A 25,402-nucleotide genomic window follows, 5' to 3' on the forward strand; every position below is an offset into this window, starting at 1 on the left:
CCTGTGGTTTATGTCAAAGAGTGTTTTTCCCATGTTTTCCTCTAAAAGTTTTATAGTGTCTGGTCTTACATTTAAGTCTTTAATCCATTTGGAGTTTATTTTTGTGTATGGTGTTAGGTAGTGTTCTAATTTCATTCTTTTACGTGTTGCCAGTTTTCCCAGCACCACTTAGTGAAGAGGCTGTCTTTTCCCCATTGTATGTTCTTACCTCCTTTGTTGTAAATTAGGTACCCATATGTGCATGGGTTTATCTCTGGGCATTCTATCCTGTACCATTGATCTGTATTTCTGTTTTTGTGCCAGTACCATACTGTCTTGATTACTGTAGCTTTGTGATATAGTTTGAAGTCAGGGAGCCTGATTCCTCCAACTCCGTTTTTCTTTCTCAAGTTGCTTTGGCTATTCGGGGTCTTTTGTGTTTCCATACAAATTGTAAGGCTTTTTGTTCTAATTCTGTGAAGAATGCCATGCATAGTTTGATAGGGATTGCATTGAATCTGTAGCTTGCTTTTGGTAGTATAGTCATTTTCACAATATTGATTCTTCCAATCCAAGAACATGGTATATTCCTCCATCTGTTTATGTCGTCTTTGATTTATTTCATCAGTGTTCTATAGTTTTCTGAATACAAGTCCTTCACCTCCTTAGGCAGGTTTATTCCTAGGTATTTTATTCTTTTTGTTGCAATGGTAAATGGGAGTATTGTTTTCCTTTTTTAATATTTGTTTATTTATTTGGCTATGCCAGGTCTTAGTTGTGGCTCACGGGATCTTCGTTGCAGCATGTGGGATCTAGTTCCCTGACCAGGGTTCAAACCTGGGCCCCCTGCGATGGGAGCACAGAGTCAGCCACTGGACCACCAGGGAAGTCCTGAACATGGGACATTTTCAAGGCAACTGACATAACTTTTCAAAACAATTCTTCACAAGTTAATGTCCAAAGGTACTGTTAAGGGCTTCCCTGGTGGTGCAGTGGTTGAGAGTCCGCCTGCCGATGCAGGGGACACGGGTTCGTGCCCCGGTCCGGGAAGATCCCACATGCCGCGGAGCGGCTGGGCCCGTGAGCCATGGCCGCTGAGCCTGCGTGTCTGGAGCCTGTGCTCCGCAACGGGAGAGGCCACAACAGTGAGAGGCCCGCGAACCGCCAAAGAAAAAACAAAAAACTGTTAAAAGATACTAAAAAGACATGACAAGCAAAAGGAAGGTGTGAAACTTGACTGGATTATGGGGGAGGAAGGTGTCTTTTAAAGAGCTGTTTTGGGGATCCCTGGGGAAATGGAATGTGGACAGATGGTGAAGGACATCATGGAGTCAGCGGTCACCTTCTTTAGTGTGATGATGATAGCATGAGCCTTTTCTCTCACAGGTGAAGGGTTATGACGTCTGCAATTTACTTTCAAACTGCGCTGAAAAAAAGAATGCAGGCAAACCTCTTTTTACTGTGATTGCAGATACAGCATTTTTTTTACAAATTGAAGGTTTGTGACAACCCTGTGTTGTCAGATGATAGCATTTTGTAGCAGAAAATATTTTTATTTTTTAACTTTTTAAGTTGAAGTATCGTTGATTTACAATGTTGCATTAATTTCTGCTTACAGCAAAGGGATTCAGATATATATAGATATATAGATATATATTCTTTTTTAAAATACTCTTTTCCATTACGGTTTGTCATAGGACATTGAATACAGTAGGACTTTGTTGTTTATCCATCCTATATATAAAAGCTTACATCTGCTAACCCCAACTTCCCACTCCATTCCTCCTCCGACCCCCTCCCCCTTGGCAACCACCTGTCTGTTCTCTATATCTGTGAGTCTGTTTCTGTTTCATAGATAAGTTCATTTGTGTCATATTTTAGATTCCACATATAAGTGACATCATATGGTATTTGTTTTTCTCTATCTGACTTACTTCACTTAGTATGATAAGGAAAGTATTTTTAAATTAAGGTATATACATTGTTTTTTTAGTTATAATGCTATTGCACACTTAGATTACAGTATAGTACAACTTTGATATGCACTGGGAAAATCAAAAAATTTGTGTGACTCTCTTTATTGCAATCTTGGCTTTATGGTGGTGATCTGGATCCGAACCTGCAAATATCTCCAAGGTCTGCCTATAAAAAAGAAAAGGAGGGAGAGAAACAAAAGCAGCAAAGTGTCATCAGTGTGTGACCTCAGGGACGGGTGTGCTGGTGCTCACCATGCTGTTCCATTCAGCTTTTTGGAAGGTCTGAAATGCTTTCACAATAAAAAGGGAGAAAGGGAGAAGAGGAGAGGAAGGCAGAGTTGGTAAGTCTGGTCTCTCAGGGTCCCTCCAGGTTTTGGAGTCGGGGACCCCATGTTAGTTTGCTAGGGATACCAGGACCAAGTGCCACAGACCGGGTGGCAACACACATTCATTCTCCCAGTTCCGAAGGCTGGAGGTGCAACAGTCAGCAGGGCTGGTTTCTTCTGAGGCCTCTCTCCATGGCTCGCAGATGACCCTTCCTCTGGGCATGCGCCCCAGGGCTCTGTGTATCTCTCCTCCTAGAAGGACACCAGTCACATTGGATTAGGGCCACCCTAAGGGCCTCCTGTTAACTTCATCTCCAAACACAGTCACATTCATATGTTGAAGTTAGGGCTTCAACGTATGAATTCTGGGGGGACACAATTCTGCCTAGAACATTCCCTAAGTGCTACTGAGTCCAAGCTCGTACCGCTCACTGCACGACAGGCCAATAAATCAAGAGGCATGGGCTTCCCTGGTGGCACAGTGGTTGAGAGTCCGCCTGCCGATGCAGGGGACACGGGTTCGTGCCCCGGTCTGGGAAGATCCCACATGCCGCGGAGCAGCTGGGCCCGTGAGCCATGGCCGCTGAGCCTGCACATCCAGAGCCTGTGCTCCGCAACGGGAGAGGCCACAACAGTGAGAGGCCCGCGTACCAAAAAAAAAAAAAAAAAAAGGCAAGTTGTTGGGGCAAGGAATAGTGACTTTATTCAGAAAGCCAGCTGACCGAGAAGATGGTGGACTAGTGTCCCAAAGAACCATCTTACCCAACATAGAATTCAGGCTTCTTTTGTTCTAAAGCAGTGAGGGCGGGTGTTTGGTTGTTGTAGACTTCGTGTTGTCAGAATCCTTTGTTCTTGCAGCTGTCCAGGTAGGTCAGGTCATGATGTTCCTGGAACCCTCCAACAAGACAAATGTTATTCTCTGTTCTGCAACTTTTTTTTTTTTTTTTTTTTTTTGCGGTACTGTTGTGGCCTCTCCCGTTGCGGGAGCACAGGCTCCGGACGCGCAGGCTCAGCGGCCATGGCTTACGGGCCCAGCCGCTCCGCGGCATGTAGGATCTTCCCGGACTGGGGCACGAACCCGTGTCCCCTGCATCGACAGGCGGACTCTCAACCACTGCGCCACCAGGGAAGTCCTGTTCTGCAAATTTTATCTCTATATGCATGGAAAAGTGTTAGCCCTTTGAAGGTCAGAGCCCTCAGAATGGGCTATCCTGTGTATTTCAGGCTATAGGCAACATTCTTAACTTGTAGCAAAAGCAATAGAATACAAAGGTTCACGTAAAAGAAACAGAACCAATGTGGAGTTAGGTTCCTTCTTTCCTATTGCATAAGGCTACCTTGAACTTCACCCCATACTCCACAGGGGCACATATCAGCCTTATCAGCCAATTCTGCTTCCCCTTCTCGCAGAGGCCGAGGCTGAGCTCCGGGTGGGAGGAGGGAGGGAGGAGAGCTCTTCCTCCCCCTTGAACACAGCACCAAGCTTCTCCTCCATTCCTTATTGCCTCCTCCACCACCCCACTGCATCCCTGCACAACACATGCACACACCGCACATGCACACAGCACATGCACACACTTACACATACCTACAGCCAGCTGCCCAGCCAACTGCTCAGGGCAAAGTCACATACTGATGTACTGGGGGTGAGGGCTGCCAAGTGACCTGTGAGAAGGCTCCTCCCTACCCTGGGTGCAGCATCACAGGCCTCTTCCTGGAGCCCCAGAATCCTTTCTCCTTTCCTGAGGGGGTGGGCCCCGGACCCCTAGCTGCCTTCGCTCACAGGACCCCGAGGTGGTCCTTCCCCCAGGCTGTCACTCAAACAAATGAAAACAACCCCCCCTCCCTCTGCTTCAATAATAAAAGTCATATTTACTATAGAAAATGTGGGAAATATTCAAAGTTTTAAAAAGCAATAACTTACTTTTACCTATAATTAGGTAAAAGACTCTAGAGGCCTTAAAAATATGTTTATGCTTTGACCCAGTAATTCTGCTCTCAGGTTTCTATGGAAACCCATAGTCAAAAATGCAGGAAACACTTTTTCAAAAAACTTTCTTTTGCTGAAGTACAGTTGATGTACGATGTTGTGTTAGTTTCAGGTATACAGCAAAGTGATTCAGTTATACTTATATACATATATATTCTTTCTCAGGTTCTTTTCCATTATAGGTTATTACAGGATGTTGAATATAGTTCCCTGTGCTAGACAGTAGGTCCTTGTTGTTTATCTGCTTTATATAAGGAAACACTTTTTGCCTGAAGATGTTCCTTTTGTTGTTATTCACAATGATGTGTAACCCAGTGTGTGCCTCCCTGGTGCCCCAACTTCTTGAATTATGTAGAAACACCCTGTTTTTTAATTTTCAAATACAAAGTCCCCAGCCCCCCCCCACAAGGCACCTCTTGTTGGGGGAGCTCACAGTCCCCCAGGCCACCCCCCTTTGCCCGCATTTCTTGCTTCTGAAGCCTCCATCTCTTCTCAGGGAACCCAGTTTTTCATTCCTGCAAAGATCGCTGCCTGAGACTTTTGTGAACTGCAGATTTTGACTGAGGGTCTGGGGTGGTGGTGGAGAATTACAGGGCACGCAGCAAAGGCAGCACCTTAAAGTTGAATATTTGCTACCTCTGTCCACGAGCCCAGTGGCCATTCACCACTTTCTCACCCTAAGCCTCAGTGTAGCAGCTGGGCTGTATCCTGACTTCCGTGGGCTGACTTTCCAGCTTCCCCTGAAGGACCCTGTCTCAGAAGCCCCTCCCCCTTCACCCTTTCTCTTTCTGTTTCACCTTCTCCTTTCAGACCTTGTGGGGTGGGTGCGAGGCAGCAAAGCGTGTTCCAAAATCAAAAAGGCAAATCTCTGATGTGAATTATGCCCCTCCCCTGCTATATGAAATCCACTGAGGTTATTTTTGTTTGTTTGTTTTAAATACTCATCTTCCCCTTTTGATAGATAAAAAGGAAAAGAGAAGAAAAAGCAACCCAAAGGTTAAACATAGGGGCTGGCCACTTAGGTATATTATATGTTGAATGAATATATATGTCCACTTAGTGGATTTTTGTGCAGCCTTTGAAATGATGCTTACAAGGGGCTTGTGATATTTGAGGAAAACGGTTAAGTAAAAGGGGAAAAAAAGGCACAAAATAGACATGATCACAACATATAGAATTTGCAAAGAAAAAGGCTGTAAAGAAAGACACCTATTTTTTAAGCTGTGCTGTTTCTTACATATCATATTGTATACTTACTCCTTTGTGAGTATGACACACTTTTTCATTTGTTCAATTAAAAAAATGCTAGCATATTAACACTGATTGTCTGCAAGTGTGAGATTACAGATTTCACTGTTGCAAATAGCCATGCAGTACTTTCATAACTGGTGGGTAAATCAGATTATTTTAAAAATTTATCTAAGCTTCAAGGATGATAATAGACCATGGAATGTCATTAAGTGAAGGGAGCTTACCTTGTCCCTCAGGTATTTTTGTTGTTGTTAATTTCTTTTCTTTAATTAATTAATTAATTTTTGGCTGCATTGGGTCTTCGTTGCCACACGCTGGCTTTCTCTGGTTGCGGTGAGCGGGGGCTACTGTTCGTTGAGGTGTACATGCTTCTCATTGCTGTGGCTTCTCTTGTTGCAGAGCGTGGGCTCTAGGCACGTGGGCTTCAGTAGTTGTGGCTCGCGGGTTCTAGAGCGCAGGCTCAGTAGTTGTGGTGCACGGGCTTAGTTGCTCCACGGCATGTGGGCTCTTCCCCGACCAGGAATCAAACCCGTGTCCCCTGCATTGGCAGGTGAATTCTTAACCACTGGCCACCAGGTAAGTCCCTGTCCCTCAGTTTTTAGATGGGGAAACTGAAGTCTCAGAGAGACAACCAAGTATTTATTGAATCAGGCAGAAGGAAATCGCTGATCACTCGGCTGGGCCAACCACCTTCGAGGCGCTGCAGCAGTTCCCACACTGCTGAGCAGTGAGTGGCGGTGTCACGCGCTCCAGGTCATTTGTTAAGGTACCCTGTGAACGTCTGCCATTCCAGAGCTCATGTAAGCCTCCCAACAGCCCTGCACGGTTGGCCCTGGTGTTAAACTGCTGTCGGCTCTCAGAAAAGTGAGGAGTTGGGGAGGACTCGGCGGTCAAGGCCGGCACGCTGTCCCCTTCCTGAGGACTGCTTGGGCGCCAGCGCACGTGGCCGGGCTCTGCCTGCCCTGCTGAGTAATCATTTCCCAGCAGGTACAGCTGAGTCACGGTCCCCTGCGGCTTTTCGCTGAGTCACGGTCCCGAGATGTTTTCGCTGAGTCACGGTTCCAGCTGCTCCCGGTTTAATCTCTCTGGGCAAAATCCCCGCTGCCGGGCGGGCGGAGGCGGTGACTCCTTGGATCCTGCACGTCCCCACGGACAGCGGAGTCCAGCAAGGCGAGCCCTCCTCTCCTCCTCCCTTCCCCTCCTCCCCAGCCTGCTGTCCTCGCCTCATCCCTGTTTTAGGGAACTAACATTTCTTGGCGGCCAGGCGCAGTGCTGGAGGCTTCACACTGCAGATTGCAGAGTCCAGTGGGGTGGGCGTGATGATCCTCTTTAGGAGATGGGGGTCTAGTCAAAGGCAGGGTCGTCTGGGAAACAGCCAGTCCGGAGCATCCCCAAACGACAAAGTCATGAAACAGAGGCTGCAGAGGGCAAAGAAGCAGGACGACTAAATGCAGTGCAGCATCTGGGTTAGAACCTGGACTGAGGGAAAGGGCTATAAAGGACCTTTGAGGGCAATTGGTGAGATTTGCATATAGGCTTTATATAATGATTTGTATAGAAGTCAAATTTCCTGATGTTTATACTTGTACTGCAGGTTACGAGAGACAGTCTTCCAGATATAATACATACTAAATTAGCCAGGAAAAATTTATTTTAAATAAATATATATTATATGGGGACTTCCCTGGCAGTCCAATGGTTAAGATTCTGCAGTCCCAACGCAGGGGACATGGGTTCCATCCCTGGTCAAGGAACTAAGATCCTGCACACCGTGTAGTGTGGCCAAATAAAATTTTTAAAATTTTAATTAAAAAATAATGAATAAATATATATTATATGAAAAAGAGTATGTATATATATAAAAAATCAAGAGAGAGACAGGATGAATGATAAAACAAATGTGACCAAATGCTAACCCAACAACTGGTGAATCTAGGTGAAAACACAGGAATTCTCTGTATTATTCCTGCAACTTCTGCATATTTGGAATTATTTCAAAGATTACTTTTTTGAGAAAAAAATAAAGATGAGGACTCTGACATTCAAAACTCCCAACTGAGAGCAAGGTTTGTCAGATGTTAGTGACCCCACCCTACTCAGAACCATCCAGAGACTTCTAGATAGGAAGAAGGCTCTGGGGGATCCTGAAAGGGGAACTGGATGCCCCTTTCTGACCAAACAACACCTAACACTCATTACAGGCTTTCTGTGCCAGGCCCGGCTCTGAGCTTCCCACAGATATTAAACTGATTTAATCCTCACCACATCCCCTTGAGCTGATGCAATAATGTCTCCTCGTTTTGTCAGACAAGGAAATAAAAGCTTAGTGGGGTTGAAGTATACACATGAGGTAAGTCATGAATCCCAGATTTGACGGCAGTCCTTTTGCTTAGGGTTCATTGTTTTGACCAGTCTACACTGCCTACAAGTGCTGTGATCAGATTGAACCAGGTCCAACCAGGTCTTGGAGCCATAGTCAGGCTCCATATTGGCCAAGCTCTCCAGCCGTCTAAGCTCCCAAACACTGGACTGCTGCCTGGTCTCGCCATAGGTCTTCAGCCCCTGGACCTGTGCTAATGGAGGCTAGGCAGTGTTCTAGAAAGGTACTGGTCCTTCTCCATCCCTCATTGCCTTAGGCCCAGCTCAGTGTTGTAGAACTTCAGCATGCTTTAGAGCCAGACACAACTGGCCTCAAGTCCTAGGTGAGCTGTGTGACCATCGGCAGGAGATTTAACCCTGCTAAGCTTCATTCATTTAATACATACTGATTTCTTGCCTTGTGCCAGGCTCTGGGCATAGAAGTGACACGGTCCTTACTGTCTTCAAGGAGCTCACGGTCAGGATGGGGGCAACTGGGACACAGGGACCTCAGTGGGGGGACCCCATAAAGCGAAGGGGAGAACATCAGCAAAGTCTGGGCTGAGTTACAGCTTTATGGAGATGTAACTGACATGCAATAAACTCTACATATTTAAAGTATGCAAACTGATGAATTTTGACATATGTATACCATGAAACCATCTCCACAATCAAGATAATGAGCTTATCCATCATTCCCAAAAGTTTCCTCATGGTCCTTCGTAATCCCCCCCTCCAATGAGATAACCACTGATCTATTAGTTTGCATTTCCTGAAACTTTATATAGTTCTATATACATTTCATATATAATTTATATAAATGGAATTATACAGTAAGTACTCTTTTGCGGGGGGCCTGGCTTCTTTTACTCAGCATAATCATTTTGAAACTCATTCATGTTGTGCGGGTCAATGGTTCATCCCATTTCATTGCTGAGTAACCAGAGTATGTTCATAGCACCATTTGTTTATCCATTCACCTGTTGATGGGTTGTTTCCAGTTTGAGACTTTTGCAAATAAAGCCACTGTGATCATTCATGTACAAGTGTGAACATATGCTTTCATTTCTTGTAGGCAAATTTGTACCTAGGAGTGGAATCACTGGGGTGTACGGTAGGTGTATGTTTAGCCTCTTAAGAAGTTGCCAGACCGTTTTCCAAAGTGGCTGTACTGTAGGGGAGTAAAAAACCTTTTTCCTCTACCCTCCTAGGTTCCCAGCTGGGGGCCCTGGAAATTAAGCCGATGAAAGATAAATTAGGGACTTCCCGGGTGGCGCAGTGGTTAAGACTCCGAGCTCCTAATGCAGGGGGCCCGGGTTCGATCGTTGGTCAGGGAACTAGATCCCACATGCATGCCACAGCTAAGAGTTCGCATGCTACAACTAAGGAGTCACGTGCTGCAACTAAGGAGCTGGCAAGCCGCAACTAAGACCCGGTGCAACCAAATTAATTAATTAATTAATTTTAAAAAAGATAAATTAATAAGAGAGAAGCAGAGTGTATTAACCCACGCAGCGTACATCCACATGGGAGGAACACAGTGCTGAGTAACTCAAAAGAGTGCTCAGAACTGGGGCTTATGTAGCATCTTAGAATAAATGTGTAGACAGGTGACAAGAAAAAGGAAAAAGAGTTTAGGCTTTGGGGGGCAGCAAGCTGGGGGAGGGTAAATATATAGGGGAAACTAATGGAAGATAAGGGTTAATCTGGTAAGGTGTGTTATGCCGATTCCTCTGAGTGCCATCCCTGGGCTAAGAGTCTGGAGTTGTCCAAGCCTGCTTTGAAGCAAGTAAGGGGGAAAGCAGAGAATGGTTTGCTGGCATTTGCTCTGTCTCAGTTGTCTTCAGCTCAAAATAACCCTCAGACCAAAGTGGTAGTTTGGGGGGTGTCACACTCTGACCTCCTGCGAGTACCATTTTACGTTCCCACCAGCAGTAAATGAGTGTTCTCGTTGCTCTGCATTCTCAGCAGCAGGAAGAACCAGCTTTTAATTTTAGCCATTAGGATAGGTGTGTAGTGATGTCTCATACCAGTTTTAATTTGCATTTCCCTAACGACCTATGAACTTGAATATCTTTTCATGTGTTTAGTTAGCATTCACATATCTTCTCTGGTAAATTGTCTGTTCAGACTTTTTACCTGTTTTTAAAAATTCACTTATTTGCCTTCTTATTATTGAATCATATCGGTTCTTTACATATTCTACAGACAAGTCCTTTGTTGGATATATTTTTGCAAATATTTTCTTCTAGTCTCTGACGCCTCTTTTCTTGGTCACAGTGTCTTTGAAGGGGCAAAAATCTTAACTTTTAATGAAGTCCCATTGGTTGTTTTTTTTCTTTAATATTTTGTGCTTTTGCTTTTGGTTTTTTTTGGTTGTATTTGAGAAATCTTTGCCAAATCTAAGGTCAGTAAGATTTTCCTTTATGATTTATTCTATATGTTTTATAGGTTTAGCTATTTCATGGAGGCCTATAATCTGTTTCTGGGCTGAGTCTTGAACGGTGACCAGCCCAGCAAAGGGACAGGAGAGAGCATTCTAGGCAAGAGGGACCAGAGGCGTGCGAGCCTTGGTAGTTCAGGGGGAGGTAGGTATTCCTGAGACTGGCACACAGGGTGTGACGGAGCAAGAAGGGTGGGATCCCTCCCACTGGAGACGTGGCCGAGGGCTCGGAGTGCCAGGCTAAAGAGTTTGCACTTTATCTCAAGGGCCATGTGGAGCTAGCCATGCGTACTGACCAGAGGAGTGGTGCCAGCACTTCAGTTGCCTTGTCAGCAAAATCAGGGGCAGGAGAAGGAATACAGGAGATAAGGAACGAAAAGGTGTTCCATCAGGGCCAGGGCGCCCCGCTTCTCCTGCATTTTTCCTGCATTCATCCTGGGTGGATGAGGGCACCCAGCCCTCCCAGGAAGGTCATGATAAGCAACTCCTATCAAATGCTAACATTGGGGCTTTCCTGGTTGGCGCAGACGTTGAGAGTCCGCCTGCTGATGCAGGGGACACGGGTTCGTGCCGCGGTCCGGGAGGATCCCACATGCCACGGAGCGGCTGGGCCCGTGAGCCGTGGCCGCTGAGCCTGCGCATCCGGAGCCTGTGCTCCGCAACGGGAGAGGCCACAACAGGGAGAGGCCCGCGTACCGCAAAAAAAAAAAAAAAAAAGCTAACATTTCCTGGTGACCGTCTTACTGTTTTGGGGAGCTCTTTTTTACTTTATTTTTATTTGTGTTAAGGTACAGTTAATTTACAACGTTGTGTTAGTTTCAAGTGGACAAAGTGATTCAGTTATACACATATAACATGGGGAGCTCTTTTATTAGGAATGTTCATCTTTTGTCTGTTACACGTGGAGCAAACGTTTTTCTCCCATTCTCCTGGTGGGGTTTCAACCTTCTTTATGAGGTCTCTCACAACCCTGAAAGATTCAGCGTTTTACAGTCCAGACTGAGGATGGTTTTCACGACTTGGGCTCGTCTGCCTTGCGGAGAGGAAGGCTGTGGTCCATTTAGGCTGCACATCACTACTGCGCTCCCCATGCCACCCCCCCGCCCCACACCCGCTGGGTCAAGGTCTGTGTGGGGCATGGGTGCGGTCAGGACACCCTGAGTGACCCTGTTTACCCAGGCGGGGGTCCACCGATTCCCCTGGAATACCGGTCCAGCTGAAGCTAGAGGCCACCCACCCCCCCCAACCCCGTGTTCCCCCAGCCTCAGCGGGGGCCTTGCCTCTGTTTTTCACTTTGGAGCCTCGGGAGCTGCAGCCCCGACCCCTCCCTGCGGTCCAAACCACTTCTGTTTTCCAGGCAGGCGGGCGGGCGGCGCCTTCGGAATGCTGAGTCTCCGTTTCCACGTTGCCCTCGCGCCAGCTGCGTTTCTGCTGTGTCATGGTTGGGAGGGGGGACTGGCGGAGACAGGAAAGGCAGATTTTGCTGAGTCACCAGCTGCTTCCTCAGCCTCCAACGGGGTGCTTGGTGAAAGGGCAGCTTTCACAGCTGGCAGGAGGAAGTGAAACTTCCAGAAAAGGGTAGAAGCTTCCCACTCAAGGGTTTGCACAGCGTTGGCAAAGCCCTGTCCCATACATCTCAAAATGGATTTGTCCAAGACTGAGCTGCTGAGGTCCCCCACTGCGGTAAACTGACAATTCCATCCTCCCACTTGGCTGAACCAAAATCTTTGGAGTTATCCTTGACTTCTCCTCTTTCTCACATCCCATTTCCTGTTCTTCGGACATTCTTAGTAGCGCTGCCTTTAAAATATGAATGTCCTAGGCCACTTCTCTCCCCGTCTTTTCCAAGCCACCATCATCTCTCCCTGGATTTGTGCAGTAGATAACCTTCTGCCCATGTCCTGTGTCACCCATAGCAACCAGTGATTGATCCCAGGAAACCCCAAGTGAGACCCCAGCACTCCTCCCCTCCAAGCCCTGCAGTCTCCCCTACTCGCAGAAGGTCCTTGCAACGGCCTGCAGGCCCTACAGGCTCTGTTCGCATCTCTTCTGCTCCCATCTCTGCTGCAGCCACACTGGCCTCCATGCTGCTGCCTGTCCCTGCCGGGTCTGTGCCACCAGGGGCCTCGGCTGTGCCTTTTCCCTGCGGCCCCAAAACAACGTCCCACCCCCGACATCTCCCAGCCTGTATGGCCCACCCTGACCTGACTGTGATTTAGCATCACGATTGCTGAGTCCTTCTCACACTTCATGTCTCTCTGACTTCTCCTGCCAGGTCTCTTCTGCCTCCAGCCTGGGAAAGTTCTCTACTTTTAAGGGCTCCTGTGACTAGACTGGGCCCACCCAGAGACTAGAGGGTGATCTCCCTACTTTGAGGTCTGTAACCTTAATTACATCTGCAAAGTATGACCCTATTCGATGGCAATAGAACATATTCACAGGTTGCAGGGATTAGGCAAGGACATCTTTCGTGGGACCATGATTCTGCCCACCACAGATAAACGCCCACCTCCTGGGTTTGGGGAGGATGAAACGTGGCCATGCTTGGGAGAATGCTTGGCTCAGAGCAGACCCCAGTGTTTCTTTCCGATTTCCACTCACATTTGTCTCTGGTGCCCCCTGCCCCCTTTCTGGATCATTTCCCCAGGCCCAGACTTCATTAGGACCCTGAGCACCCACATTCTGTCACGGTGGGCTTCTAGCCTCTTCAGCTTCGTACCTCCAGCACACATACAAAACTGGCCCGTTTCAGCTGCTCAAGCATTTGACTCTGAAAGGAAATCCCAGAGAGAGGGTGGTGGGTTCTCTGATGCAATAAAGCTGTAACGCTGGGAAATGGCAGGAAGGGTCTCTCTATCCATCCCTGTCCTGCTTCCCGAAGCTGTCGTGGCAGATACCACAAACAGAGTGGTTTGAAACAACACAGATAGATTCTCTGGAGTTCTGGAGGTCAGAAGTCCTGAAATGGGTGGGCAAGGCTGCATTCCTTCTGGAGTTCTAGGGTAGAATCTACTTCCTCGCCTTTTCTAGCTTTTGGAGTGTGCCTGCTTTCCTTGGCTCGTGGCCCCTAACTCCATCTTCACAGTTAGCAGCACAGCATCTTCCAATCTCTCTGTGTCCTGCTTCCCTTATCACATCACCTTCCGTACCTGTAACCCTCCAGCCTCCCTCTTATAAGGACTTTTCTGATCACATTAGGCCCATGAGGATAATATAGGATAGTCTCTCCATTTTAAGATCCTTAATTTAATCCCATCTGCAAAAACCGTTTTGCCATGTAAGGTAACATATGCGGGGGTTCTGGGATTAGGATGTGAACCTCAGCCTACCACAGGAGGAGAAAGAATACCATTCACATCGTTCCAGTTGCTTGAGGACAGGGAAGGGGTAAGTCAGGAAGCTGAATCAGCACGGAGAAGGGCCACAAGCTCAACACTGGGACATACGAGACACTAGATCAACTCTTACCCGGCCTCCTTTGCCCTGGGGTCGTCTGGGACGGAGGGGTGGTCTCTTCTTACCAAGTCAGGGGCTCCCAGGGAAGAAGCTGGAATGAGTAGCAAACCCGGACTGGGAGCCAGGAAGTCTGGGTCACTGAAGGCTCTGTGTCCTACGGGGCACAGCCTGGGGAAGTCACTCCCCTCTTGGGCCCTCTGCTCTCCCATGTTAAGTACGAAGATGTCAGATCACACGAGCTTTACCTTCTGGGGTTTCTGAACAGACAGGCTGATGGGAAGCATTCAGACCTTCACACGCTTATCCTCTAAACTCCTGGAGGACAGACTAGCCCCCCTGTAAGAAGGCATGTGGTGTGGGGGTCAGGAGTATGGGCTGTGGCTTCAAAGTGCTATGGTTTGAATCCTGGCTCTGTTATCACTAGCTGTGTGACTTGGGAAAACTACTTAACCTCTCTGTGCCTTAATATTTACATGGACAAAACGCAGATGAAAATGACAGAGCTGTTGCCAGGATTAAATGCAATCTTGCACGTAAAGGTTCTACACATAGTAAGTGTTCAATAAAGTTTGGCTCAGATGGCAATTCGTAATTGTAGCCTGATTCCAGCCCTCCCTGGAAGCCTAGCAATATTATCATGTTTACCAGAAAGAGATCTTGTGGTAACTATTTAGTTATTCATTCATTCATTCAATGTTGTCTGCTACTTGCCAGGCATGGCTCCAGTCTCTGGAGATTTCACAAAACAAAGCAAAGCCCCTGCCCTCCTGGAGCTTACATTCTAATGGGGGCAACTGTTTCTAACAGTTCTTGCAACTCTTTTTTGAAATCTTTTAGCAGCTCCAGTTCTAGGTCTGACCTCTGTGAATCTTGTGAACCAGTAAATGCCACCCTCTGTAGAATGAGCCTTTCAAGGACAACCTCGAAGATGACTTCTGGGCTGTAGTGGGATAACCGTGTTCCTTCGGGTGGTCTCCCCCTCCACTGTATTCTGGGAGATGACACTGCACCCTAAATTTTGAAATCTTTGTGCCACACTGCTTGAGTTCAAACCCTTAACCTCTCTGCCTCAGCTTCCTCATTTGTAAAACGGGGACAATAACAGTACCAACCTTATGGAGGTGTTATGAGGATTTAATCAGTTAATACATGCGTTCAGTACAGAGTCTGGCGCACAGTAAGTGCTCAGTGAACATTAGCTGTTAGTATTGCTATCACTGTTCATTGAAGCAGAAGGTGGGTATATAATTTATACCAAGAGCTGAACTCCTTGGCATATAGCCCTTCTATCTAGGAGGCTCAGCAACCCCCGGGTCACTGGATTGATTTGGTGACTGAAATTCAGGTCAGTGACCCTGGAAGAGTGTGGATCATGGGCCAGAGCTCTGACTTTGGACTGGATGGACACACTGACCTCCCATACCTGCCTGGTTCTTCCAGACTTCCTCCAAGCATTGGAGACTCCTATAGGGGTACAGCTGGGAAGGAATGCCTCAGCCACCGTAGTCCCCCAGTTGGGGAATCCGTGCTTGACGGGCGGTCCTCAAGCCTGTACTCACATTCCTTCAGAAATGGGGCACTTGCTACCCTGTTTACAAACAACATCCTTGTAATGAGCCAAAATTACCTTTTTTGTTTGTTTTGTTTAATCTAGAATCCAGTATTGCAGCATTGGGAAGGGGCTTTAGGAATCATCCTCGCTGTTTGTTTTGTCATCTGGGCTCACCCAGTGACATACTTATCCCCAGTCCTAAGGGATCAATCGCCTGCATAATTCATTCCATAGTGGATCAGAGAGCCAGCTCCGTTCCAGGCCTGGTGCGGGCACTGAGGATGAGATAAATCAGACCTGATGAGTCCTGGAAGAGCGCCCTACGCAGGTAAGCAGGGAGGTGGTCTGGATGACCAGCATTGCTGTCCAGTTGGGTACCAAGTGCTAAGAAGGCCTAGAGGAGGCAGGCAGCGACCTGGACTCACCCTGGGGCTTGGGTCCTGTCTTCCTGCTTTATGTGTGACCTTGGGCATGCCACTTCATTCCCCAGCCTCAGTTTCACTGTCTGTAAAATGGTAGTGATCTACCCCACAGGGTAACTGGAGGGATGAACCATGAAAACAGTGCGGTCTCTAGCACGTAGTAGGTTCTCAAGAAAAAAAAAAGGCCCTAAGTGGACATTTAAAGGGTGTATGAGGAGGCAGGCTGCCAGCTGAGGGACCCGGGAGGAGGTGATACTTAGGGAGCAGGCTGGGGAGGGGAAGCGGGGAACTGCAGGCAGGCTCTGGGGTCGGAGAGTCCCTGACGTTGCCACCCCCCAACACACACCTCCTGCTCTGAGAAGCGCTGCCTCCCAGCCCTCTGGAACCATTCAGATCCCTGGAGCGTTCAAGTCCCATCACTGGGTGGGAGGCTCTGGAAGTGGCAGGATCACACAGCTGCTCAGATTTCCAGAAGTTGTTGGTTTTTTTTTTTTTTTCTTTTCACGTCCTGTTTTAAATAGCTTTGTTTTCCAAGGGTCATATGACCGCGCCTACTCCACCCCCGCAGGCCAGGGGCGGGCGGGGCGCCGGCCCTCGCGGGTGTTGCAATGTCGGGCCAGTAAGTGTGGATCGGCTGTCTGGCGGCGGCCACGTGACCCGCCCCGGGGATAAATAGACGGCGCGGTCTGGGCTTTGCACAGTCGCCCTCCCGCCTCCAAGAACCCGTCCCGAGACGTCGGAGCCAGCACCGGACCCCGCACCAGCACCACCGCAGGATGGAGCGCCCGCAGCCCGACAGGCAAGCGCGGGGCGAGGGACCGGCCTCTCCCGGGAGGGGCGGCCCCTGCCCCTGCCCCTGCCCCTGCCCCTGCCCCTGCCCCTGCCCCTGCGCCTGTCCTCCTGCCGAGCTGCCGAGACTCAGCAGGGAAGCAGGAAGCGACCTCGCTGGGCGGCCGGTCTCTTGGGCTTTGGTATAAGGAGGAGCGGGGTTCCAGTCCCGCCCGGTGGGGTAGTCGGAGCGATGAAAGATGAATTACATGCCTGACTCCGGGTGGGTGACCCGATGGGAGTGTTGCCGTGGGATCCAACTTTGTTTTTGGCTTTGGACTTGTGTGTGCTTGGAGGTGGCCGTGTGCTGAATCCGAGATCCTGGGGGCTGTCCAAGGCTGGCTGTGAGTGCCTGCTTTTCTCACTAGAGCCCCCTCTTGGCCGCATCCACCTCTCACTACCTGTTGAATGCAGGAGCAGGACATCACCGTGGCTTCTGTGTCCCCATTTACTGATGAGAATGGCACAGCTGGGAGAGGCAGCAAGGCCAAGGTTCCCTGGCTAGCTGGGATGTGAACCTTGGTTTGTCCCCCTACAAGTCTGGCTCCTTTCCTTCTCCCAAGAATTTGATCAGCACATACAGAAGAGGGGATGATGTTTCTGGAAGAGGTGTGGGAGAGAAAGGAGAAATGACCCTTTTCTCGGGAGGCGGATGCAGACATACGGCAGAAATACTCGCCGAAAGGGACTTTTTCTTGAGTAAAGCTGAATTTACTTAGCCTTTTTAACTCAAACACTTCTGTGATGAGCAAAATATTATAAGGGGTCATGAGATTTGTATCTGAGCTCAACAAAGTTAATGAATTAAATCTTGGGTCTAAAAGCCAATCAAAGCACTTACAAAGTTGAATGTGAACGTGCATCCTGCCAACTGCTGCTTCTCCCTGGGTTGTGCTGCTGCCTCCTCTCCTCCACTGAGAATAACTGGTACCAGGACTTCCCTCTTGGTTTGGTGGGGGACCGTGTTACATAGTATCTTAATGACTGAAAAGTGTGGATGGGGCTGCATCTTAAGGTAGTTGGGAACATGGCTGTTTATTAAGTGGGAGGCTGGATTTCTGCAGAGAAGCCTGATAAAAGCTGAAATCTCTTTAAGTCTTGCCGACAGGCAGGGGTACCCTCAGAAGCTCAACGTTGGGAAGAACTCTGCTCAGAGCCCCCCACCTTGTTCACGTCCCTCCCTTTCTCTGTAGTATGCCCCAGGATTTGTCAGAGGCCCTGAAGGAGGCCACCAAGGAGGTGCACACCCTGGCGGAGAACGCCCAGTTCATGAAGAACTTTCAGAAGGGCGAGGTGACCCGAGAAGGCTTTAAGGTATGTGGCCTGGTGGTACCAGCCCTGGCAGAGGGAATGTTGGGTGTGGGTGCTCCCGAGGCTCAGGGCAGTGGTTTAAGTGGGGGTGGGGACCAGGGATGCTGAGGGGCCAGATGGGCATGTTCAAGGGAATCTTTTTACAGATCGTGACTTTGAGGCTCAGAGAGGGGAGGTGACTTACCCAAGGTCACACAGCAGATTCACAGCCTGCTATGTGGTGTTGTGGAGGGGCTGGGGCAGTACTACCATCAGCTGACCACCTAGGCTCTGCTTGGCATTTTACTTAATTTCTAATTAGTGCCTCAGTCTTGATAAGGAAGATGAGGAAGGGAAGGCTCAGAGACTAAGTAATTACCAGAAGGTCACACAGCCAGTAGGTAAATGGGGAAGGCCAAAATGGAACCAAGGCTGGTTTCATTTCAGAGCTTATGCTTCTGATCTAGTTCTCTTCTGCCTCTGAAGGCAAGGGGGAATGTGGGTTTGAGCCCGAGCACATCCATTTCCTAATAGTAAGACTAAGGACACCTCATCCATCCTCCCTAAGGTACGTTTTTCTCATCCATGAAATGAGATTTTTCAACAGCAGGGTTTTCTTTTCTTCTTCATTTTTTTTGTCTGTGCTGCATGGCATGCGGGATCTTAGTTCCCCGACCAGGGATCGAACCTGTGCCCCCTGCAGTGGAAGCTCAGAGTCCTAACCGCTGGATTGCCAGGGAATTCCCTGCAGGGTTTTCTTAAGTGCCCGTTGTATGTGAGGCACAGGTTTTGCTATTTCCCAGTACAACTGTGAAATTCATACAAATAGAAGGAAAGCATGTGGCAAAGAACCAGGCAGGTGCTGGGTGTGAGGAAAGGCTCGTTCCGGTTGAGCTGTGGGGCTGGGTAGCTGTAGCCCTCCACTCCTGACACCCCTGCCTTTTGCTTTCGGGAGCTCTCCCATTTCCAACATGAGAGGTGCTTCAGTGAAGGGAGATTTAAGGTGCAGCTCTAACGGGTTGGGGCCCTGGGCTATGCCCTTGCTCCCTTGTCCTCCCCCGCCCCCCGCAAAAAAAAAAAGCTGACATACAGTTGCTGAAATGAGGGTGGGGCAGAGGCAGTGGGGACGTGGCTGCTGGAGTATCCTAACCCCAGCCACTGTAGACTTTGGGTCTTTCTTCTCAGCCACTGAGTTCAAAGGCAGCACAAAGGTCCGCGAGAGGACCCAGTGCTCACTCGGATTATGCTGATGGAGGTAGCATTTTTTTATCAGTATGGCCTCTGACTCAAGGGCTAAGTGTCCGGCTGCACCTAGTGCTTTACCTGTGTCATCCTGCTGGACCTGCACACCAGCCCATTACTGTGTGGTTGGATTACTCCTCTTTGCAGGGAAGGGAACCGAGGCTTGACTTGTGCAGAGCCACTCAGACCTCACATCGCCCAGAGAGGGCGAGTGGCTTATCCATGGTCACACAGCTGAGGACTGGCTGAGCCGGGTTAGAACCAGGCCGGTCAGAGTCGAAGGCCCAGGCTGTTCTGTACCAGGCTGCTTGGCTTTCTGCCCCGGTGAGAAATGGTGCTGCCGTGAACGTTTATGGCTCAGAAATCATCTGGAAACCTCCACCAGAGCATTTATCCTTTGTCCTCTTTCAAACTCAAACTAGAGAATTAATGTGTAACAGGAGTTCCCCGAACCGAGGAGCACTGGCCCTGTCCCCCAGCTCAGCTTCCAGAGGGGTCCTTTGGGGAGGAGAACCATGCCCTGTAGATGGTCATCGAGAGGTCAAAGGCCGGAGGTGCCTGGCATCTCCTATAAGTACTTTCATTCACGTACGTTTTCCAGAGCCAGGATGGCCCCCCTAGCCATGCCTGGGCTTGGCTCCATTTCCATTTCTTACTAGCTGTGTGACCTCCATGTCACATACTCTCTCTGGGCTTTAGTTTCCTTTTCTGTAAAATGGGCATAGCTATGCCTTTGTTGGATTTTTCCAAGGATGAAGTGAGGCTGCGTGTTTTATGCAGTGTGATAAAAGGGTTTTAGGCCCAGACAGCGCATGATCGAATTTCTCTCTTGTGACACTCCCTCTGGCTGCTGTGTGGAGGAGATCGGAGGGGCTGGCAGGAGGTGGGGGCCCGGCCCGGGGAGGTGACGAGGGTCCCTCTGAAGGCAGTAGTGTGAAGGGGCTGGATGGGGAGCTCTTATACTGACCTGCTCGCTCTGGTTTCAGCTGATAATGGCATCTCTGTACCACATCTATGTGGCCCTGGAGGAGGAGATCGAACACAACAAGGAGAACCCGGTCTACACTCCCCTCTACTTCCCGGAAGAGCTGCACCGAAGGGGCGCCCTCGAGCAGGACATGGCCTTCTGGTACGGGTCCCGCTGGCAGGAGGCCATCCCCTACACGCAGGCCACCAGGCGCTACGTGCAGCGACTCCAAGAGGTGGGGCGCGCCGAGCCTGAGCTGCTGGTGGCCCACACCTACACCCGCTACCTGGGTGACCTGTCCGGGGGCCAGGTCCTCAAGAAGATCGCTCAGAAGGCCCTGGACCTGCCCAGCTCCGGAGAGGGCCTGGCCTTCTTCACTTTCCCCAACATCGCCAGTGCCACCAAGTTCAAGCAGCTGTACCGCTCCCGTATGAACACTCTGGAGATGACCCCCGAGGTCAAGAAGAGGGTCCTCGCTGAGGCCAAGGCGGCCTTCCTTCTCAACATCCAGGTGAGGGTCTGGCCGCCCTGCGTGGCCGCCGTGTCCCCCAGCTGCTCCTCCAGGGACATTTCACGCAGAGCAGGGGAGGTGGGGGCCGAGGGTCACGGTTAGGGACAGGGGCTCGGGGGCCAGGGTCCCAGTTCTGCCACTTACTGGCTGCGTGATGTTGGACAGATCCCTTAATCGCTTTGTACCTCAGTTTCCTTGTCTGTAAAATGGGGAAATGACATTATCTCGTAAGAGTTGTGAGGTTTAAGCGAATTTAAATCAATCAGGTCCTAATAGCACGGCCTGGCATGGCATCACCTGTCTAATATTAGCTATGGTTATTGTGGGTTGCGAGCATCACCATTGTGGCACTCTGTGGCAGTCCTCTGTGACAACATACAAGTTGCCTGTGCATTTGTGTGTAGCCAGGTTGGCACTGCAGGGGTTACGGGTGCTGTAGACGTGGCCTCCGCCTTCTGGGCCTCAGCCCAGCCAGGGAGGCTGGGTGTGTCTTTCTATAAGTGTCTCAAATCTAGGGGAAGGTGAGCTTCAAGCGAGGCCTTTCCTTGAAGGATGACTTCTTGGGCAGGGCTGGGGGTGGGTGTGTTCCCAGGGCGGGTGAGGTTTCTTCTAATCCGGATGTTTGAGAATCCCATCGCTCTCCCCGCACCTGGAGGCCCCATGGGGACTGGGGCTCCCAGCTTATGCTCTCGCTGGCTCTTTATTCCCAGCCTGGGACCCCAGAAGAGCCTGGTCCAAGCACTCCTTAATGGAGCAATGCCCCTTCCTTGCATTCCCCTAAAAAACAACATCATCACCCACAAAACCTGGTCAGTCCTCCAAGAAAATCTGTCTTTCAGAGAGGTGGTATAGAAAGAACGGGAGCTTTGGAGCCAGAGCCCCATGGGAGAGTTGGCTTGTGCTGCCTGACCTCTGGGATAGCCTCGGCCCCAGGCACTGAATCTCTGGGAGCTGCAGTTTTCTCATCTGTAAACCCTGGCTAATGAATACCATGGAGCACACTTAGCAGGGGCGAATCTCACCAAGAGAATGGAGTGCCTGCTAGCGTACCGCTCGTGACGTCAGTTGCAGAGGGATGCAACATAAGGGCGTGAGTGGCCACGGTGAACTCTGAATTCACGGTGGCTATTACTGGGGAGTATTTGGGGAGGAGCAGGCAGGCGGGTCAGATGGACTTGTGACATCTTATCTCTTAAGCTGGGTGAAAGGTCCATGGATGTTCAGTATCTTTTCCCGTGATTTTGGTATGTCCTAACGTTTCCCAACCACACACCTCAAACCTCCCTTCAGCTGGCCGGACCCCACCTCTCACAGAGACATGTGTCTTTTGTCTTGCAGCTGTTTGAGGAGTTGCAGGAACTGCTGACTCAGGACGCCAAGGACCAGAGCCCCTCGCAGGCACCAGGCCTTCGCAGACGGGCTGGCAGCAGGGCGCAAGGTGAGGGCTTCCAGGGGGCGGCATTTGGAGGGAGTATGGCGCAGCTCTCTGGCTCCAGCACCTGTTGACTCTTCTGTCTCCTCAATGTTTTAAATGCGAAGTCGGGCGTGGGCAGAGGGCGTGGGGCCAGCCTTCAGCGGGTGACTGCAGCCACGTGGGTGACCCCTCCACGCCTCGGTCTCCCCAGTTCTAGAATCAGGGAAGTTGGGCTCGTTCTAGGTCACTGGCTCGAAAGGAAGACTTGCACACCAAGGACCCTCAGAAGTCACGGCAAAGCCCTCTCCCCTCTTAATTGAGGTTCCTTTGGGGACCTTTTAATGGTTCCCACGCAGAGACGCCCTGACATGGGGCAGGGAGCCCAGGACAGCTGCTAGCTCTTCCCCTGCCATGGACGCGGGGAAGACACGTAACCTCAGGGTCGTGTCTCGTGTCAGTCCCTCCCTCACACTTCTCAGACAGCTCTCGATGGGGTGGCTGTGCTGAGAGAACATCTGGGAAACTTCCAAAAGCACCGGAGTGCTCCACCAAATGTCCCCTGACACCCCTGTGGGTGGCAGTGTGGCTTTGGGAGTTGGGGGAGGGGAGGGGTGAGGCTCAGCCACCTGCTTGGCAGGTCACCTCAGGACTTTGCTCCCGGGGCCGCCCTCGCCCGCCTGCCCTGCGGCTTTCTCATGTGTGCTAGGCCCACGTCGGCCCCTCTGTTGGCGGGATCGAGCCCGGGAACGTTGGAATGTGGCCAGTCCTGGTGGGATTGGCTACCTGGTGGGGGTGAGGGGACTTGGCCCTAACGCACTGGTTCTCAAAGTGTGGTCCCCTGGAGGGTACTTCCTCACAATGTAGCCAAAAATGGAAGACTGGAGAGGTTGGAGAAGTAGTAAGCTCCCTGTCTTCGGAGGTATGTAAGCAGTGGCCGGAGGGCTACTGGTTTGTGTTGAGCGGGACTGTACTAGACCCTGCTGAGGCCCCTCTGCTTTGTCTTTCTGTGATGTCAGACGGGCCCACCTCTGTCCTCCTGGTGTTGACACTGTCCCCTTTCTCTTTCAGACTCTGCTCCCACGGAGGCGTCCAGGGGGAAGCCCCAGCTCAGCATCCTCTCCCAGGTGCCGCTCATGCGATGGGTCCTCATGTTCAGCTTTCTGGTGGCAACGGTTGCCGTGGGGCTTTACACCTTGTGAATGTAAGCATGCTGGCTCCTGGCCGTGAACTCTTTTTGGAGCGGGACAGCCTCTTGGCCGACTTCCCTCCCTTGGGCATTGCGGGTGGGAGCAGCTGTTGGGGTCCCTGCCGTCTCCCTGCGTCCCTCTCTCTCTGGAAGAAAGGAGTCTGCGGCATCTCCCCCAACCAAAAGCACGTCCAGCCAATGACCTGAACTTTAGAGTGGGACGAGGGATCCTGCCCAGCCCTGAGGGCACCCTCCCCACCCCGTTCCTGCAGTAGAGCCCAAAAGATGTAGCCAGAAGTGACCGCTGTCATGAACCTCCAAATGCCCTGGGTCCCCGGTCTCCCTGTTGACATGCTGTGACCGCCTGCCCCCTGGGCCTTGGCAATTTTTGTATAAATATGCAAAGATGTTGTGTCTCGTGTTTCCGTCTTGTTTTTGTTGGAGCCACTTTTCGTTCCTGACTCGGCCTGAGCTGCGGTATTTTGTTGTGTTCTGTTTTGTTTTTATAACAGGGTTGGGGTGGGAGGGAGGGGTTTAACAGCACTGTGGCCTTGGTCGCTAACTTTTATGTGAAATAATAAACTACATGGCTTAATAGTAACCTGAAGTGTTTTTCTTGGGTTCTGTTACCTTTGGGGAGCTGACTTGTCCTCAGTTGTTTCTTGAAAGCCTGGTGGGGAGAAGGGGTGAAGGTGGGGATGACAGGGGCTGGTTGGGGATGTTGTGCTCTGCTCTGAGGATGGGGGGGGACCTTTAAGCAGTCGGTGGGCAGATCTTTGTGGTGAACACTGCTTGATGCAAGACTCAGCCTTACTGAGGATGGGATTCCCTGTTAGGCTGAAATGAGCAGATTCTGCGGTAAAATTTGTGTCCTGTGCAGTGAACCCTGGGGACTGGAGTATGATCCCTGGTTCAAATCCCTGCTACTCCATTTTGTAGCTCTGCCTTTGGGGTTAGTTATTAACCTTTTTGGGGCCCAGTTCTGTCAGTTTTAACATGAATACAGTGAGACCCAGCTCATCTGTTTTGAGAAGCAAATGAGATGCATGTAAAATACCAACAGTGTATAATACTATTATGAAACAAGAGATCAGTGTTTTGTGATTCTTGCTAATCATCTCACCCACGATATCATCTCATTTGATCCTCAGAGAAAAGCTGTGAGGAGTGTTAACGCTCTCTGAGGGTCAGGAAGGATTTAAACCCGGTCCGGCCAGTTCTAAACCCAAGTCTTTTCCACTCTCCGAAGTCCCGAAAGCCACTGAAATGGTAGAAATGCAGCCTCCCAGTCTGGGAGAGTGAAAGCCCTTGGCTGGAGGTGTATTTAGCAAAGCAGGGACAAGGCTTTTCCTTGTACGACTCCTATGTGACTGAGGATTGGGTGCCAGGAGACCTCTCCCTAGTTCTGGCTTTGTCACCAAGTCTGGAACCTTGGTTAAGTCACTTCAAGTCTCCTTGAAACTAACAGTACACCTGCCTCCTACAGCTATTAGGAGGGTCCAGTGGCCTCCAAACCCCAGTCTGTGGATGGTGGCATCACAACACCCACGTATCCTGGGCCCCACCCGGAGAGGTTCTGATTCTGGAGATCTGGGACAGGACTCCGGAATCGCTGTTTATGAAAAGCTTTGGCGCAGTGGTTAAGAATCTGCCTGCCAATGCAGGGGACACGGGTTCGAGCCCTGGTCGGGGAAGACCCCACGTGCTGCGGAGCAATTAAGTCCGTGTGCCACAACTACCGAGCCTGCGCTCTAGAGCCCGCGAGCCACAACTACTGAAGCCCACGCGCCTAGAGCCCATGCTCCACAACAAAGAGTAGCCCCCTCAATGAGAAGCCGGTGCACGGCAACGAGGAGTAGCCCCCGCTTGCCGCAACTAGAGAAAGACCGCACACAGCACCGAAGGCCCAACGCAGCCAAAAATAAATAAATAAATTTATTTTTTAAAAAAAGCTTCCTGGGAGATTCCAAGGTGCAACCAGGTCCAGGAGCCACTGTTCATGAGATATGTATGCCAAGGGTAGGCACGCAAAATAGCGACTTAGCTCTTCCCACCCTGGGCCCTGTTGCCAGTTTTTTTGTGACGGGGGCATTGATACCATTTGTAGTGACGAAGGAAAGGAAGAGAGGGAGAGGAGAGAGAACCATCTTAAATTCTACTAACAGGAAAATGGCTGAATAATTTGTATTCTCTTCACACGGTGGAAAATAA

General features: G+C 50.1%; 1 protein-coding gene across 1 annotated transcript; it reads left to right on the top strand.

Annotated features, from left to right (window-relative positions):
* Positions 1-16,418: 16,418 nt before the first annotated feature.
* HMOX1 (heme oxygenase 1) lies at positions 16,419-23,603 on the top strand. The gene is made up of 5 exons (XM_022599965.3): positions 16,419-16,552; positions 17,775-17,895; positions 20,100-20,591; positions 21,930-22,029; positions 23,074-23,603. The coding sequence occupies exons 1-5, from the start codon at positions 16,530-16,532 to the stop codon at positions 23,202-23,204; spliced, it is 867 nt and encodes a 288-aa protein (XP_022455673.2). The 5' UTR covers positions 16,419-16,529; the 3' UTR covers positions 23,205-23,603.
* The last annotated feature ends 1,799 nt before the right edge of the window (positions 23,604-25,402 follow it).

Source organism: Delphinapterus leucas, chromosome 11 (genome assembly GCF_059928025.1).
Source record: "Delphinapterus leucas isolate spDelLeu-1000000601 "Yukka" chromosome 11, BTC_Dleu_Yukka2, whole genome shotgun sequence".
Lineage (NCBI taxonomy): Eukaryota > Metazoa > Chordata > Mammalia > Artiodactyla > Monodontidae > Delphinapterus > Delphinapterus leucas.

Excerpts from the sequence above, each read along its gene's own strand:
- HMOX1 (XM_022599965.3), top strand. The coding sequence starts at position 16,530 with ATGGAGCGCCCGCAGCCCGACAG. Across the intron at positions 17,896-20,099 it reads TGACCCGAGAAGGCTTTAAG|CTGATAATGGCATCTCTGTA; the intron begins GTATGTGGCCTG and ends CTCTGGTTTCAG. Across the intron at positions 22,030-23,073 it reads GGCTGGCAGCAGGGCGCAAG|ACTCTGCTCCCACGGAGGCG; the intron begins GTGAGGGCTTCC and ends TTTCTCTTTCAG.